General features: G+C 38.2%; 1 protein-coding gene across 1 annotated transcript in view; it reads left to right on the top strand.

The window, feature by feature from the left end:
- Positions 1-14915, top strand: part of ATP7A (ATPase copper transporting alpha) — a 103542-nt gene extending 88627 nt beyond the window's left edge. Inside the window, exons 15-23 of the mRNA XM_074277143.1 lie at positions 859-1053; positions 2227-2409; positions 3392-3605; positions 4010-4147; positions 5020-5162; positions 6304-6507; positions 8697-8814; positions 10305-10407; positions 11530-14915. Coding sequence (XP_074133244.1) covers positions 859-1053; positions 2227-2409; positions 3392-3605; positions 4010-4147; positions 5020-5162; positions 6304-6507; positions 8697-8814; positions 10305-10407; positions 11530-11806 — 1575 coding nt within the window. The 3' untranslated portion in view covers positions 11807-14915. The remainder of the gene's footprint in view (positions 1-858; positions 1054-2226; positions 2410-3391; positions 3606-4009; positions 4148-5019; positions 5163-6303; positions 6508-8696; positions 8815-10304; positions 10408-11529) is intronic.
- Positions 14916-16037: the final 1122 nt, after the last annotated feature.

The raw sequence follows: 16037 nt of genomic DNA, 5'->3' as shown, positions 1-16037 counted from the left end.
TCAGGGAATTTCTGTTGCATTTTAGGGAAGGTGAGTGTCTTTGCAGGATTTTCCCCAAAAGTCATTTGTTTAGCCACATCCTGGAGATCGCTGAGTGCTGAGAAAAACTCAGCTCCCATTACTAAGTCTGCAGGGATTTGTAGGGATTCTTGGAATTAGAGATTTGGAGCTGAAAGGAAAATTAAAGGTAGTTTAATCTGACCTGTGAATCAGTCAACAAGTACTTCCTAAGCTTTTCCTATGTGCCACGCACTGTATTAAGTGATGGAACACACAAAAAAAGGCAAAGATGTGGTCTCTGCTCTCAATCGAGACCACCAGAAATGAAGTGATCTGCCTAAGGTCTCACTGTTGCTTAAGTGGCAGAATGAGGATTTGAACTTGGGTCCTCTGATTCAAATCTACCATGCTTTCCATGACACAGCTCTCTCTTCTTTTAATTTCAAATCCATTGTTCGTTTGACTATGGCATGTTGTCTTATAGGATAGAGTTCATTTGTAGGTTCCCATGGAAAGCTCAAAAATATTGTTTGTCTCTGTTGCACATGAAATTGCATTGAATTAAGCTCTCTTTGGCCCTTAGCATGGAGTTTTCCATCTTTAGCAATAGTAAGAATGCAGTTCTGAATATAGAATCATGGCTAGGCTAATAGTTGAATTTTATTTATTTATAATCAAAAATGAAAAAAAAAAGTTTCTTTCTGGATTTTTCTCTTATAATGAAAAAATTATGTATTTGTGATCAAGCATAGAAACCAAATTATAGGTGGAATTGTAGTGTCCAAGCAAAGTTCCTTCCCATTGTCGTATTCAGTATTATACAATGAAATAATCCAAAAGGCCTTCTTTCCTTGCCAGGGCTACAACAAGAGCATCTCCCGGACTGAAGTGATAATTCGATTTGCTTTCCAAGCCTCTATCACTGTGTTGTGTATAGCCTGCCCCTGTTCTCTGGGCTTAGCCACTCCCACTGCTGTTATGGTGGGCACTGGGGTAGGAGCTCAGAATGGCATCTTGATCAAAGGTGGAGAACCCCTTGAAATGGCCCACAAGGTAAGTGAGAAGCAGGCATGTCCAGCTGGCTTGTGCATGGGCGAGAATATCATACTATCATCTGCACAGGAGGCTCACTGCCACGTGGGACTTGGTTTGAGCTTCTTTCCTGGGCTTCTCCTTTCTGTGAGCCTCCATTTCCTCTTACAAGAAGATGAGGATCATCATCATATTGGCTCTCCTTGCCTTACAGGACTCTTTTAGGAAGAGTGCACAGATAAAATGGAAGTGCTTTCTAAGTGTAAAGGACTGTTATCTCCTGTTGTTCCTCTCCTTAAAGTTAAACCATCTATAACACAATCTCAACTTGTGTTTTTGATCATAGAAAAACTACATTCTTGCCAGTGTGAGGATATTCTGAGGGAATAAACTCTATCTGTATATAAACTCTGTACAGGTGGGCAGCTCGAAGCACATTTGGGAGATCTTGCCTTGCTTAGGACAAAGTCGGAACAGTGGTCAAGCCACTCAGTCATACTCTTTGCTATTGGAGTGCCTTCTTTCTAGTTGCAGTTGTCTTCTGTTCCCCCTTTACCCTGGGCTGCCTGAGCACCATTTCTTTTCTAGCTTCTAATTTGAGGTTCCATGGAGCTCTTTGGTTGCCTGTGAAGCTGGTTCCTGGTTCTCCATCTCTATTTACCAAGCTTTTGTTTACTCAATGCCAGTCTGCCCTTCTTAGCAAAGTCTAGAGCAGGGCTTTTTTACCTTTGTTATGATCTAAACCTTTGGGCTTTCTTGAGAAGCCTCTGGGTCCCTTCTCAGAGCCATATTTTTAAATATATAAAGTCAAATGTGCAGAGTTACAAAGGAAATCAATTATGTTAAATCAGCGACATCCCTTTTTTTCTTGCCCAAGTTCATGAATTCTACACGTGGACACCCTGGGGTTTGTAGGAGCCAAGTTAGTTCTAGTTTAGCACACGTGTACATTCATTAATATAATTATACAGTCTGGTATATACAGTGCAGTGGGGGAGGAGTAGAGTTGACTTATTGTATCTCTGTCTCTCTTCCTCCTTCTCAGTTCCTCCTACCTTCCCATTCTCCCAAAAGTAATAGAAGGGAGGCCATTTTAAAAAACACATAAGAAGACAGTGTTTTTGCCAAAAATGGAACTCTCCTTCTCAACATTAAAAAATTGATGAGGTAAGGAATGTCATCTGACTTTTGCAGGTAAAGGTAGTGGTGTTTGATAAGACTGGAACCATAACCCACGGAACCCCAGTAGTGAATCAACTGAAAGTTTTAGTGGAAAATAGCAAAATATCACGCAGTAAGATCCTGGCTATTGTGGGAACTGCTGAAAGTAACAGTGAGCACCCACTGGGAGCAGCAGTGACCAAATACTGCAGACAGGTATGAGATTTTCCTTGTTTTTCTAATATAATGATCTTTATATAGTGGCTTTGCAAAGGAAGACCAATATATGAAGTAGGATGACTTTGGAAGCGTTTGGTTCTGAATGTGTATTATTTGTATGAGCTGACAGAAACAGATGAGGTAGCAAGTCATACTTAAGGCTTATTTCTGCTCTTTGTGTGCACATTTCTTGATTTGTTTTCTTTTCATTTTATTTCTCCTTACTCTTCAACTATGACCAGCCAGATTCTTTATAACCAAAATATGTAGTCGAGACAGAGATCCTGAAAGCCTAGGAACAGTAAAGATTGTTAACAGCCCGTGAGCTCTCTGAGGTCAAGACTCCATCTTATGTACCAAGCGTAACCCCATGCACATAGTAAAACACTGAAATATTTGAATGAATGAATGAAAGAAATCTTGGAGTCATTAATGACCACAGCACCATATTATAGAGAGTGCTCTAACTGATTTGTTTCTATTTGTTTTTAGTCAATCAAGAAACATTTATTGAGCACCTCCTGTGTGTCAGGTACTGTGTATTAGGTAGTGGAGAGACAAAGAGAAAAAATGGAAAAATCCGTACTCTTTAGAAACTTATCAGGGGAGATAAATAAATGAGGCATTGTTGTTTCTTCTCCTCTGAGCTTCATTGAAAATGGAACCAGAAATAATTAAGGATTATTAATTATTAATGAGATTGAGAAGAAGTAATTCCAAAGTCCACTGTCATTTTTTCCATTGACTCCTCATATGACATGGGAGGAGAGATTTAACTCCTAGTTCTTGCATTCTTGAAAAGAATTTCATGTCCCATCAGCAGCAATTAACATCAGGAGCTTTCCTGAATCCTTTGCAATTTGCTTCTGATATTTTATAATTAAATACAAGTTAAACTATAGTAGTTACACTGGTTCTGGCTAAATGAGGATCTTGTGACATTACAAAAGGGAAACATCCTTTATATTTTTCCGGTTAGGAACTGGACACTGAAACCTTGGGTACCTGCACCGATTTCCAAGTTGTCCCAGGCTGTGGCATTAGCTGTAAAGTAACCAACATTGAAGCCCTGCTCCATAAAAGTGACTGGCAAGTCGAGGAAAATAATCTTAAAAATTCATCCTTGATGGAACTTGATGCAAATGATGGACAGCCAGGTCATTCTTCCTTGATTATTGACGCCCATTCACTCAGTAAGTTATAGATTTTAGTACCAGTTGTAGACCATTTGAGGGCAAGTAGCAAACTATGCAACCTTTTAAGATTAGAAACACAAATCAAATTATCTGTAGCTTATTTTCCCAAATTGCCAATGTACTGTCTTATAATGAAGTCTGGCTCAGCCATATGCTAGACCTAAATTATCTGATATATTGCATAGACTCACCAATAATTCTCTTAAGTATTTTGACTCATTTGCATACATGTTAAATGTTTACATATAAATTATATTTATTATACTTATGATCCCAAAATAGAACATTCCTTTTTTGCTTCATATATGCTTTTTCTTAAAACATAACAAAAAATAATCAGAATGCCATGCAATAATAGCAGAAGATTAGATTAAAAAAAAAAATTTGCTTTCTTCCTTCAGGTACTTCGAAGTACACAGTTCTCATTGGGAACCGTGAATGGATGAACAGAAATGGTCTTGTAATTAATAACGACGTGGATAGTGCAATGATTGAGCATGAGAGGAAAGGCCGGACAGCTGTGCTAGTAGCCATTGATGGTAAAAGTTTTCTACAGCTTTGCTCTGAAACTTAGTGTTCTGATGCAGAAATACCAGATATAATTTAAAGGTTACTTAAGTTGCTCTGTGTATATTTCTGAACCCTTCCTTGGAAAAGTATTCAGCAATAAGTTTGTCCCAGCTAACTTTTAAATGCAAAGAAAAAAAGCCACATTTCCATTTAGTGATAATTCAGTTGTTCTGGTAAAAGGTAATACATTTCACATTAATTAAATTCTCTTTCATTTGCTTTTGCCTGGACCGTTCTGTACTTCTGTGTCCTACATTTAGTGGTAATATCTAATAGAATAGAAACAAAACATTGGTATATTTAGATTTATTCTGGCCATTCACAGTGAGATGGAAGGCAATATTTTATTATAATCATGTTAGTTCTGGGATGAAACTGTATTATACTACTTCACCTTCTCTTTTTAAATGGACCCCTAAGCAGTTCATCTTAGCAGTTGCAATAATCTTCTAATGTGAAATGTCCTTTATGTGGATCTTTAAATTAACTGACATGTTTAAGTCTATTAGCAAATGCCTGTTTGAGGAAAAGGAGATGCCCTTTTATTACCCATCTCTGTGTCCTTCCTCATTCCCTTTTCCCCCACCCTCTTCACTAAGCCCTGCCTTCATTCTTAGCAACATTTTCATAAGCAAAAATGGAGGTTGATTGTTAGCTTTGCATTCTAGACTTCATTATGTGACCCAGAGTCATTTGACTTATTATGCCCTGATCAAGAGGGGCATCATTTGGTTAGAATTCATTGGTTTCTGTGGGTTTGTAGACGGTAGGCAGAGCATTGCTTTGTGTTGGTTATGCTCTAAGTAAGCCAAGTGTATTTTGTCCTCGGCCACTGTATTAGGTGTGTTGTGTGGGCTGCTAGCCATTGCTGACACAGTGAAACCTGAAGCAGAGCTGGCTGTCCACACGCTGAAATCGATGGGCTTAGAAGTCGTTTTGATGACTGGAGACAACAGTAAAACTGCTAGGTCTATTGCCTCCCAGGTGAGTTGCACGTGACTTCGTTTCAGGGAGGGAAAGGGGAAGGGGACCACAAACAAGAAAGTGGATCTTCACCTGTATCTCCCCCTTTTTTATTCCCTATTAGCTATTAGTCCTATAGTTACCAAGCAGCATGAGCTGCTTCTGGTGTCCTCCCTAGCCAAAGGGAGAGAAACCTACAGAATAGGCTAATATCTTAGCAGTTGTGGAACAGTTCTTAGAACAACATAAATCAATGGAACTCTCCTTCTCAGCATTACAAAATTAATGATGTTAAGGAGTATCAAGAAATGTCATGACTTTTGCAGGTAAAGGTAGTGGTGTTTGATAAGATTGGAACCACAACCCATGGAACCCCCAGTGTTTAGACCATAATGGAGTTCTTTGAGGTTTAAGTGTTTGTGGTGGGAGGAAAAAAATGGAATAAATAAAATAAAATAAAATAAAATGGGGTAGCTAGGCGGTGTAGTGAACAGATTGTAGGACCTGGAGTTAGGAAGACGCTTCTTCCTGAGTTCAAATCTGGCCTCAGACAATTGCTAGCTGTGTGAACCTGGGCAAGTCACTTAATCTTGTTTGCCTCAGTTCTTCATCTGCAAAATGAGCTGAAGGAGAAATAAACCACTCCACTACCTTTGACAAGAAAACCCCACGCGGAGAGTTGAACACAACTAAAAAGTGACTGAACCCACCAAAAAAAAAAAAAAAAAAAAAAAGAGGCTAAAAATAGTGCTGATTTCTCAAGGGTTTTGTGATGATGAAATAAGACTGTCTTATCCTAAGTATCTTCCATAAAGTACTGGAATCATTTCTACCTCTTGTGTTTTTCTGGGGCTTTTCCCTCTTCTCAGGAGTAGCTTCTCCTCTCTTTTTGTGTTTTTTACCTCTCCAGATTATTCTCTCCTCCCTCTGCAGTGCCTTTTTTAAGCTCTTCTTTCTCTGTGAACATACACACAAACACTCTGGCTCACATGGATCCCTCCTTTTTCTAAATCTCTGAGGGCATTTATTGTCTAAACTACTTAATTGGTCCTCTCTATCTTGAGTTATCCTTGAATCCTGAACTAGAGACATTGCATTAAATTGAATTAAAGAAGCAGATCTTGAATTGAATTGTTTTTGGTTTTTTTTTTTCTTTCCCTAGGTGGGCATTAAAAAAGTTTTTGCTGAAGTCCTTCCTTCCCATAAGGTTGCTAAGGTGAAGCAACTGCAAGAGGAAGGGAAGCGTGTCGCAATGGTAGGAGATGGGATCAATGACTCCCCAGCACTTGCTATGGCAAATGTTGGAATTGCTATTGGCACTGGCACAGATGTAGCCATTGAAGCTGCTGATGTGGTTCTGATAAGGGTAAGTCATGTGGCTGGTCCTTTGTGGAAAGCCAACTCATCAAATTAGTAGCTGCCTCAGCAAAGATGTTGAGAAATCCAGCTACTTCCCTATTGCAACAGCTCCATGTACTTGATCCCATGCTGGGCTTGGGGTCAGGAGAGCCTGAATTTGGATCCCATCACAGATGCTGAGGTAGCTAGGAAACTCTAATCAAGTCACAGGACCTCCCTGAATCTCAGTTTCCTTATCTTTAAAACTGGGATAAAAATAATACTATCTTCCTAATGATTTTGTTAAATGAAATAGCATATTGTCAAGTGCTTTGCAAACCTTAAAGCACTACACGAATGTCAGGTGCTATTTTTGTTATTGGTATTATTATATCATTATTGTACTTTTGTGCTGCCCAGCCATGAGCATGAGCATTTCAGGGTCAGGGTTTGGGGACGAGCTTACTAATTATTATCCTACATTTCTCTAATTTAAATAAAAAAGTGAATTAGGTAGAAGGTAAAGTACCTTGCTCCTTCCTACAAACATATCAGGAGTTCAGGAAGCTTCCATGTTTGGCGGTTATAGCACATCTATAGTCCAACATTTGTTCCTGTTAATTGTCAACATAAACTTCAGTTGAGCATATTGGGTGATAGATCTGTAGGGGAAATACGATAGACAAGGAAGATTTCTTGTCACTTGCTCATCTCTCTTTTAAATATATTTTTTAAAGTTTTGTTGATGCCTTTTTATTCATACCATAGTTGTTACCCCACCTTATCAAACCCTCTTTTGAAACCAGGAAAAACATTTAAGCAAAACTGGTAGACACAGCAACCAGATGTGACAATGTCTTCTACTCCATTGTCAAATGAATTTTTCTCAAGTTCAGATCTGACCATATCACATTCCTATTCAATAAACTCCAGTGGCTCTTTGTCACCTCCAGTGTCAAATATCAGAGTCTCTTTTTGGCATTCAAAGCTGTTCACTATGTGGCTTTCTCCTACTTTTCCAGCCTTGTTACAACTTTGCTCCCTTCCATATACTACAATCCAGTGAGACTTGCCTTCCTGCTGTTCCATCTCCCAACTCTGGGATTTTCCATGGCTGTCTCTCACCACCCTTGAAATGCTCCCCTTCCTCAGCTTTGCCTCCTGGCTTCCCTGGCTTCCTTCAAGTCCCAACTCAAATCCCACCTTCTATGAGAACTCTTTACTGATCTCTCTTAACCCTCATCTCATCTCTTTCCTTTGTTGATTATCTCCAATTTATCATATGTATGTATAGATTTTTTTTTCTTGTGTATGTAGATTCTGACAGTGCTTGTTTGGATGTTTCCTCCATTAGACTGGGAACTCCTTGACAGCAGGAATTGCCCTATGCTTTTTTTGGGGGAGGGTATCCCCAGTACCTAGCACAGTGCCTGGCAGGTAGTATTCACTTAAATAATTGTTTATCGGCCACCTGACAATGTATACCACATTCCTCCTCTGTAGTCTCCCAACTTTCTGCTCAGAGGAGGAACTTGTATGTTGAATCATAAATTTCCCAAGACTAAGATTGTTTAGTACAATTCATCAGAGTTCAACTATCTTTTAATGTTGTCTTGTCTATTATGGTAATCACTATATATATTATTGTCCTGATTCTGTATACTTGAAGCTGGAACAGTTCATCCATGTCTTATTACATTGCTCTGAGCTCTTCATTGTATCTTATAGCAAAATATTGTATTATACTCATGTACTATAGCTTGTTCAGTCACTCTCCATTTGATAAGTAACTATTTTATTTTGGGTTTTTTTGCTGCCATAAAAACCTTGCAGTAAAAATTTCCTGTCTTTAACCTCCTTTTGCCCATTTTTGGTGAAATGTTTTATTTTGTTTCATCTTCATATCCTACAAATTGCAAAGGTTTACTTCTGAAAAAAATCCACTATTCCAAAACAAAAGTATCTGAAACTTGCTGTTGTAATGGGATAGGACCTACATAACAAGGCATAAACCTAAGGAAATTTTGGGAAATTTTTCTAAAGTTTCAGAAAATTTTCTAGCAACCTAGTTTGCATTTCTAAAGCTGACTGTTAAATTTGTAATAAATGATCTTATCATGAGGGAGTCATCGTTTTCCATTTGTGTGGAAACCAAACTTGACAGTTATAAGTAAAGCTTGATGCTCTTCTTCATGTACCAAATGCTTTTATTTTCAGAATGATCTTCTGGATGTGGTAGCAAGTATTGACTTATCGAGGAAGACTGTCAAAAGAATTCGAATAAATTTTGTCTTCGCTCTGATTTATAATCTACTTGGAATCCCAATAGCTGCTGGTATGAAACAATCAACAACTACTGTTTTTATTCCTCAGAAGTCATTCCAGTTTTTCTCAGGGAATGGAGTTTAGATTTCTAGAATGATTTTCAGGATATGGTTATTGGTTGACTTTCGGATGTGGTAGATTATTCAACAAAACCAATCATTTCCAGCAAAAAATTGATCTGCTTTACCATTTTAGGAACGAAGAACATTTGGGGCTCCTTCCCTTTAGACAAATTGCTTCCAAAGGGAAACCAGATAGCTATAAGACACAAAAATAAGAAAGCCCAAGAGCAGTGAAATAGAACTTATTAATAAGCATTTGAATGCCTACTGTGTACCTTCTGAGGAAGCAGGTAGATCATATAGAAGATTGTCTGTGACTTCACATTCTCTATTTGGAAATTAAAAATGAAAATAAACAAGTACATGCAATCAGTTACAGATCAGTTCATCCAACAAGTACAAAAACTAGAATATATTAGGGATGTAATCTCTAAATGGGATTAATTAGGAAAAAAAAACTTCCTGGAGAAGGTGAGCTTTGATTCAAGGATTGAGGGAGATAAGGAATTTGTTTTTCATTTTCTCACTAGAGTATAAGCTCTTTGAGAGCTTAACTCAGTGTCCAGTACATAGTAGGTGCTTAGTAAATGTCTACTGAGATCAGAAACTGCCTTCACATTTCTATTATACCACCTCTCTCCCTCACTTGACATGTTGAACACATAGTTGAAACTCAATAAATATGTTAAAGGGACTTGGACTATAGGAGGCAAAAATATCTAGTTAGGGGAATAGCATGAAGGTTATCGATGTCAAAACTAGCAAATTTGTGGCAGATTAGCTAAGCACAGGAGGACTGTTGCAGTACCAAGATGTGAAGTTGGAGACATTCCAAGGTGAGGTCTCCTAGGAAGCTTTGAACTTTAGCCTAAGGAGTTCTACTAAGTCCAGTCAAAATGGCAACACTCAACAGAAGGGAGTTCTAAATTAGTGATGGAATGCCAGAGAATATCTTCCTCCCTCCAGTATAAGACCAAGCTATGATCCTAAATCCTAATAGTAATCGAGTATTAGGAGGTGACTGCATGTGTCATTTCTCCTCTTCCTTGATGCTACAGTTTAGGAGAATTTTACTCATTTGGTTGAACACTTTGGAAACCATTAAATTGTCCTTCATAGTGTTTCTTTTAAATTGTACTATTTCCAACAACAATTCTTGGCTATATTATCTACCATAAGTGAAGCATTATACTAGGTTCTGCTGGGGCAAACATATAACAAATGTCTCTGCTTATACTCTTGGGGAAGCAAGAGAAGTATATTAGAGGCAACTAGAAGCAGCTGAGGTTAATGTAGTCCCATATAGAGAGCTGAGGGACAACTCTTAACTATCCTGTGAAGAGAGAGACAAGTCACTTTGCTTGTTGGAAACATCTTAGCAGCTCTAAGAAATGCCATAATCTCAGAGCCCTGACTCAAGGCCATGTTTGCTTTCTAGGCGTCTTCCTGCCCATTGGTTTGGTTTTGCAACCCTGGATGGGATCAGCTGCCATGGCTGCCTCATCAGTTTCGGTGGTGCTTTCTTCATTGTTGCTCAAACTGTAAGTGTGGCGGTGTGACCAAACATGTTTTCCCTAAACCGTGTTGTATGTCATAAGCCCCTTTGGAAGTCAGATGAAGCCTATGGGCTGCTTCTCAGAGCAATATTTTCAAACAAATATAATATAATATACAAGATTACAAAGGAAATAAGTTATATTGAAATGCAGTTATTAAAATACAGTTATTAACAAGTGTATGAATTTCTGCCTTAAAACCATAATTACTAGGCTGTATTACTAGGTTTTGAAACTGAAACCTTAAGTTCTTATCCTTGGTATTAAAAGGGAGCCCATAATTGTCCCTGCAGGTAGCTAATATATAGCAATCACTGGCACTGAGGCAGGGGGAGGGGGCAAGCTCTTCCTTCTCAGGACTAAAATTCATAGGAAGTAGAATTTTCTATTGTAATGGCAAGCTTCCTACCATCAGCTTTGAATTTTCTAAGCTCCATCCCTTGCGGTGACTTCCAAGAGACGTTCCTCTAAGAGTGCATCTCAGTTTCTTTTTTGTCTTGTTTACAATATCTTTCTATCATATCTACTTTGCCAAAAATAAGAAACTTGTGGAAAAAAGAGCTGGGACTTTTAGTGCCACATTAGTTGAGCAGAGCATCTACCTTGGTAGCCTGAAATTTGTAAATTGTGGATCCCAGATGCTGAGGATCCAGAAGGGAAGTGCCTCATGCAAACGATAAAAGCTTCTTTTTAAAGTACGGTGAGAATGATACAGTTTAATAGGGCTGGCACTTGGAACAGGCTGGCCTGACTGCACCTTCTCTGGAAGGCTGCAACTATTGAATCTTCTAACCACATGTCCAGATGTAACAGATATTCACCTCCAGGTACTCAGGAGATAAACTGTGTCAGTGACTGGCAGTATGGCAACAGTTTTGTCCTTCCTTTCCCTGCCATTTTAATGGAAGCATAGAAACAAGTTCTGAACTGTTCCTCTAAAGTTAAAAAATGAACCATCCGAAGATACCTGTGACTACCCACAGCATACACTTTTTATTACTATATAAGTCTGTACGTGGCTCAGCTGTATATTGCTGTGACATTTCTTCCTTCTACATTTATTTATTCCAGTATTTTCAACTAAGTTGTGCCTTTCTGTGTTTCTAGTTATAAGAAACCTACTTATGAGAAGTGTGAACTGCGACCTCACTACCAGGTAGGCCGGAAGAGTCCTTCAGAAGTGAGCGTTCACATCGGCCTTGATGACATCTCCAGAGACTCTCCCAAGCTAGGTTTGCTGGACCAGTTAATCAATTACAGCAGAGCATCAATTAACTCCCTGCTCTCAGATAAGCGTTCCCTGAACAGCATTGTTCTGAGTGAACCAGACAAACACTCACTGCTGGTTGGAGATTTCCGGGATGATGATGACACCTCATTGTGAAAAAGCCCAGCCACTGCTTCTGGCCAGACCTCATGGATGTAATCTGTTTTGTCAAAATTCGTGTTGCTAGAATTTGGAGTTGGTCTTGTGTTCTAAGACATTTGGAGAAGGAGATGTTTGTCTTGTGAGAGAAGTATTTTTTTTTTTTTTTTTAGCATATCAACTTTCAAGCTATTTGTGTCTGGTTTCAATGATGTTCAGTATTTTTTTTTAACCTGAGAAAGTAGGGCAGCAATGGAGATTCACATAAGCCTCCAAGTATTGCTGTTAATTCACTGGTCAGATGATTTGGGAATTTGATGAGACCCCTCTCCCCCCCCCCAAAAAAAAAAAAACCCAGCCCCAATTAACAGCTTAGGAAGAATACATCTTTCAGGAGATGGGCACTGAAGGGATGTGGCTGAAAGTTGCTTTGTTGGTTGTATAACTTGCCTTCCTGCAGTGGCATAAATAGTGACTCACAGCTAAACACAAGACTTGGGAAATCAAATAGGAGAGAGGAAGAAAAGCACTTTGAAGCCATTCATGTGACACTATTTGTGCCTTATTGCAACTTTTCTCCAAGAATCTTTACCTTCTGAGCTGTTAGCACCTAGCTCTTGGTGAGATAGAGCTTTTCTCTTTCTCATGTGAAATGGACTAGGTTGGATTGGATCAGGTTTGCTCGGGTTGGGTTAATAGAACTGATGGCCTATTTTTTTCCTTAACTAGTTCTCTCTTGCTCTTGCTTCCTGGCCCTCTGGGGTGAAGGAACCAAAAGGACGTTGAAGGTTTTTTGTCTCGCCACACTCCCACACTTCAATTTTTCCAAAGATTTAAGTTAGTTCTGACTTCAATTTTAACTTAGCCCTGTACAAATGTGATTCATGGATCATACTGAGATCAGTTCCAAGGAGCCACTCTCAGTAAAATCACTATTACCAGCATCTATTTTAGCCTTGTCTTCACTGAATTTTCCCACAGATTAACACTACCTTATTTAAAAATATATATGTATGTATATATATATATATATATGTATATATATATATATATATATCATTCCTATACCTTGAGGTTTTTAGGGAAAAGTATTCTAGTTCTTAGTATATATTAGTATTTATCATTTGATAGATTATTAAATATCTTTTAGTACTTTAGATAACCTTTCCAAGTTATTTTAAATGAATGCTGATAGCGTAAAATTGGTTTTGTTTTAAAAAATCATTTTTTCTATGAATTAAAATGTAGAAATTAGTCATTATCTAGAGTTATACATATTAACAAACTGTATACTCTTTCCCTCTAGTTTGAGATGTTTCTACCCAATAGTTTAATGCAACTAGTAGAATTAAAGGTTTGTTTTCTCTGCCATGTGGACTTAGTAGTTCCTCTGTTACATGGTTGGGAAAGAGGAAGTGGGGCCCAAGGTTTCCACTGGTATAACTACTTATGTGTCTGTTATTTGCAGGATCCTGTCTTTGTAGAGACTACCCATTAGAAGATTCCTGAACAAATGCTTGGTTTTCTGATCTCATTATTTAAATATCATGAGGGAGATCATATTGCTCAGGCAACCTAGTAGAACAGCTTAAAGGGGAAATATCATTCGTTCTCATTCCCTCTCCCTTTCCCCACACAAAACAAGATCTCTCATATATCATTTAATGGTATCTTTCTGGATTCAGAGGAAGTCTAATTTGTATCTTCTGATCAAAAGACAGACATAGCTGAAACTTTCTATGAAGGTTCTGTTAGTCTAGAAAGGCAAATTCATTTTAGGGAAAGATTAATGAGTTTGTGTTTCTCAACTCTTATTGTAGCCTCTTCCTGATGTCATCTTTCATACATCCAGGTTTAGTTGTAAAGTTTTTTTCCCTAATTTCGGTAGGTTTTTCTGCCATCCTTTATTTCCAGAGATTGCTTCTAGGGAGAAGCAGAAAAGGTGGCAAATACAAAATATTCATTCTTACGCACTCCAGAATCAAAATTTTTCAAAGGAAGCAATCTCTTTCCTGAAGGGATTTGGTCATAGCCAGTTATTATTTCCAATGCTACCTTTATGAAATTCTTTTGGCACCAATGGCTGCACTCTAAGTTGGTGGCCACATTTGCTGTCCTAGGAAAGGGTAATTGTCATAATTTCAGAAGCATGACTTTATTATGGGAACAGAAAACTTTTTGTTCAGGACTGTCTTGCTTTACACCTGCAGCCACATTTTGGTTCTCTTCCATAGGTCTCTTCTGCAAGTCAAGGGTCCATTGGCTTCAGATTGGGTTGTGGAGGGAAACAAAAATATTGCTTACATTTTATAGCAAGAGTTGTAAGAACAAATATATATGTGTATATATATATATGTATTCAAAATTCAAATGGATTTCTATTTGTTTCTGATACTTGAAATTCTTTATTTGTTCTATTTCCTGCATCCATTCAACAGACTGAGCATTTAGAGTCTGAGGATAACAAGTGCCCTTTTGTAGACTGGAATATGAGGTGCTTCTTGTCTGAAATGGCTTGAGAGGCCTTGGGAATTAGAGGCCTACAATCCACCTAATGTGTTTAGTGTTGTAGAACAGACCGAGGAAGTGTGGCTATCTGTTGTGAAAACAAGACTGTCTTCCTCACCTCCCATCCCAAATGATGTGTATTGTGATTTAGTGTAAACATCTTAGGAAGTTAAACATGCTGCTTTGTGAACAAATGATTTTATTTCGTAAAGTTCTTCAGTTCACATGTACAGAATGGTTGAAATAGCACTAGATGAAATGTTTCTAGTAGTATACATGTGTAAACTTTTTTCTGTACACTTTTTGTGATGAAACAGCTTGCAATCAAAGGGTTTAAAGTTGTTATGGGAAATCATTTTTAATTACTTGTCATTTAATAGGTTGTATTAGATTGATTATTTTTCTTAATATTTATTTTACTGTATTTTGTCATTATAGGCGAAAAATATTTGTGATTTGTTTACTCTTCAATCCTTCATTGGACAGTGTTGTGCAATGCCTATCTCTCATATTGTTGTGTGGTTCATTTGCTCTATTTTTTTTCCATATGCATGTAATTGAACATATTTCTGCCAAGGATGTGCCTTCAACTTTGTAATTACAGTGTTGTCCCGAGATATTTTTCAGTGCCTCTTTTGTGAAATGTTTCCAACATCACCAGTAGCTATGAGTACACATAACATTGGGAGGGCCCTATTCCCTAAAAGCTAAGGGTCACTCTAGGGTTGGGGTTACATTTATAGATGTTAGTGAAATATTGCTCTTGACAGCTATAAAAGCAGATGTTGCTCTGTAAGATGGTCTTTCAGATTTCTTTGGTCTTCTTTTAAAGATATATTGCACAACATCTAGTATTATCTTTAAGTTTAAATTTTTTTTCTTTTTCACAACAATCCTTTGATATAGAGAATACAAGTCTTATTATTATCAACATTTTATACATGAGAAAATAGTGATTCAGAGAGAAGCGCCTTTCACAGGCTTACACGACTAGTAACTTCATGTTACAAATCTAATCTTGTTCTTTCAGCTTCAAATCAAATTTCCATTAGGCCATACCGCTCTAGCTGTATGCCCACATACTCCATTACTGCTACTAAGAGTTCAGTTACTCCCGAGTGTCCTGTGGGATTTCAACTCAGTGAATAAGCTGATTAACCTTTAATACAGTCTGGGTTCTTGAATTCTCTTTATGCAAACAGTAAGTATAGTATTGTGGAAGGGGGTGCTGGACTCAGAAAAAGAAGGACTGTATTCCTGTCCTTCCTCTGACTTGGATTAGCTGTGTGACCCTGGCCAAGTTAAGTAACTTAGCAATGTAACAAGCAACCCCTAGAACTTATCTACTCAAATGTAAAAGAGTTGCAAGCTACCTGGGTGGAAGGAGTTCTCACACTAAAAGTTCTCCATTTTGAGAAAACCAAAGATCCTTCAAGTGTATATTTTACCAGGAACTATGCTACATACTAGAAGTACAACTTCAAAAATCAAATAGGCCGTTTCAGTAGTCTAAACCTGGAGTGATGAGAGCCTTCGCCACGGTGATTGCCATTGTCAGAGAAGTGAAGGGAGTGTGTATGAGAGACACACTTCACAAAGTTAAAAATCAACAGACTGGGTGTTGGGAGTGAGAGTGAGCACTTGAGGATGGCACCTAGATGGTAAACCTGGGGCAGTGGGAAGGTGATGGTACCCTCAACCGTAATAGTTGTTGGGGTGGTAGGGCTGACAAGACCCGGCA

This window comes from Sminthopsis crassicaudata, chromosome X (assembly GCF_048593235.1).
Source record: "Sminthopsis crassicaudata isolate SCR6 chromosome X, ASM4859323v1, whole genome shotgun sequence".
NCBI lineage: Eukaryota > Metazoa > Chordata > Mammalia > Dasyuromorphia > Dasyuridae > Sminthopsis > Sminthopsis crassicaudata.
Note: the sequence above shows the minus strand (reverse complement) of the source record. Positions and strands in the feature narration are given on the sequence as shown.